Source organism: Trichechus manatus, unplaced genomic scaffold, assembly GCF_000243295.1.
Source record: "Trichechus manatus latirostris isolate Lorelei unplaced genomic scaffold, TriManLat1.0 scaffold00080, whole genome shotgun sequence".
Classification (NCBI taxonomy): Eukaryota; Metazoa; Chordata; class Mammalia; order Sirenia; family Trichechidae; genus Trichechus; species Trichechus manatus.
In genome coordinates, this window is record NW_004444016.1 from 3,908,698 (window position 1) to 3,911,041 (window position 2,344).

Below are 2,344 nucleotides of genomic sequence, written 5' to 3' on the forward strand. Positions count from 1 at the left end.
AAATTTTTTTTGAATCACATTTTAATTTTCTTTTCAACAGTCTTACCCAAACTAAGACGGAGAAAGTTGGAACTGGTGTTTCTCTCCAAGTTAAAAACCAGCGAGGGGCCCTGCAGCCACTCAGCTATGCCCACAGAGGCTGGGCCACTTGCTTCACCCTTTCACCATTTCTGGCCCAGATGCAGCTGAGCCTTTCACAGCAGCCCGACTCCCACAGCCTGGCCCCCTAGGAGGCTGCCCACCCACTCCTGCCACTCCTGTATCTGAGGCCTAAGCCGCCTGCTTTCCCACCAACCTCCCAGGAGACTGCAGAGAAATCAAAAACGACTAATACACTACTGAGTCTGTAATGTGGGCGCCCGGCACTTCTGCTCAAACCCAGACCCTCATGGGGCACTGGGCCTACCCCTGGCAGGCAGGCATTGGACCTTGGCAGAGGTCAGCTCAGATCTCCGACTCCCGTCTGTAGGGCCGCTGCTCAAGGCTGCTGCCCCCACCTGCCTGTAGCCTGTCAAACTCATGCCTGTTCTGGGGACTGAGGCCATCCTGGCTGCAGGCATCCTGATCACCCTCCTCATCCTCCTCATCGCGGCTCAGGAAGGCCAGCTCATTCTCGTAGCAAAAGGAGCCAGCACTGGGCAGTAGGAACTTGTTCTCCACCAGGTCCTTGGCGCTGCAGCGGGGCGTGGAGGGCACCTCATAGGTCTTGTGGAAGTGCGCGTAGTCGATCTTATACTGGTTCTTCTCCTCAAAGAGCACCGGCTCAAAGCGGTGGCCCCATAGGATCTCACTGGCCAGGTAGGAGCTGCGGGCCTGCGTGGTCATGGCCGTGGCCTCCACCATGCCCTCCAGGATGACCACGATCTCAAAGTCATCTGTCTCTAGGTCTTGCCGGCTGAGGCCAAATAGTGGGCTGGTCTCGTCGATCTCATGCAGGATGGTGATAGGTGAGACCAGGAAGATGCGGTCAAGGCCCTTGTCGAAGCCCACGTCAATGTCAATCTGGTCCAGCGGGATATACTCGCCCTCCTCTGTGACCCGTGGCTTGATGAGCTGGGCCCGCACGTGGGCCTCCACGATGTGGCTCTTGCGCAGGTTGCCCACGCGCCACATGAGGCAGAGCTTGCCATCACGCAGAGCCACCACGGCGTGGCGGCTGAACAGCAGTGTCTGTGCCCGCTTCTTGGGCCGCGCCATCTTGGCCATGATGGCACCGATCATGAAGGAGTCAATAACACAGCCCACAATGGACTGCGCCACCACCATGAAGACGGCCACAGGACACTCCTCCGTCACGCAGCGCAGCCCATAGCCAATGGTGGTCTGTGTCTCGATGGAGAAGAGGAAAGCTGCCATGAAGCCGTGCACCTGCAGCACACAGGGGGTGCGCCCACGGCCCTCGGCCACCGCTGGCTCCAGGTCGCCGTGCGCCACGGCTATTACCCAGAAGATGATGCCGAACAGCAGCCAGGAGGCGAGGAAGGCCAGTGAGAAGATGAGCAGCATGTATCGCCAGCGGATGTCCACGCAGGTGGTGAACATGTCAGCCAGGTAGCGCTGTGACTTCTCATCCATGTTGGCAAACTCGATGTTGCACTGACCGCTCTTCTTGACAAAGCGGGGGCGGCCCCGGCGCCGTGTGTGCACCTTCCCATTGCCGAAGCCGTTAGCACCTGACATGGTGACCAGGTGCAGACCGTCCTCCTCAGATGACACAATGCTGTAGGGGTTGGCCTGGCTAGCTGTAGTCATCCCCAGGCTCGGGGGGCCCTGGCACGCCCCCGGGCCAGCTCTGGGCAGCAAGGCTGGAGGGGCACCTGTAACAGAGATGAGAGATGGCAGGTCAGGGCTGGTGGAGGTGACACCCCACACCCCTCCCTAGGGCCCACAGACAGCCCAACTTCTCCAATCCAAGCCTCTGACCTTCCCTCTCCGCCCTAAACTGATGCCTTGCTCTGCCTCCCTTGGCTGTGAACTGCTGCCCAGCTGTCCACTTGCTCTCGAACCCCAATCTCTGCAAGAAACCCTGTTGGCTCTGCCTTTGGGCATATTTAAGATCTGACGACCTCTCCTACCTCACAACCACCACCTTGTCTGAATCCCTGTCACCGAATGCCAGATAACTGCTGTGGCCCCTCACAGGCCCCCAAGTCCCCACAGCGCCACAGGGGGCTGTGAAAGCAGGAGTCAGAACCCCCAACCCTCGAGGTCAAAGCCAGAGCTCCCTGTGGTCTGCAAGGCCTGCATGCCTAGGACCCTTCCATCTCCCCTCCCCGACCCCGCTCACCCAGCTGTACCCTCCCGGGGCCTCTGTACTAGGCCTCAAACACACCACGCACATGCC

The 2,344-nt window shown here is 59.6% G+C and overlaps 1 protein-coding gene across 1 annotated transcript; it reads right to left on the reverse strand.

The window, feature by feature from the left end:
* Positions 1–289: 289 nt before the first annotated feature.
* KCNJ12 (potassium inwardly rectifying channel subfamily J member 12) lies at positions 290–1,821 on the reverse strand. Its single transcript, XM_023735504.1, has one exon. It carries the CDS (start codon positions 1,750–1,752, stop codon positions 445–447), a length of 1,308 nt encoding a protein of 435 aa, XP_023591272.1. The 5' UTR covers positions 1,753–1,821; the 3' UTR covers positions 290–444.
* Between the last annotated feature and the right edge of the window lie 523 nt (positions 1,822–2,344).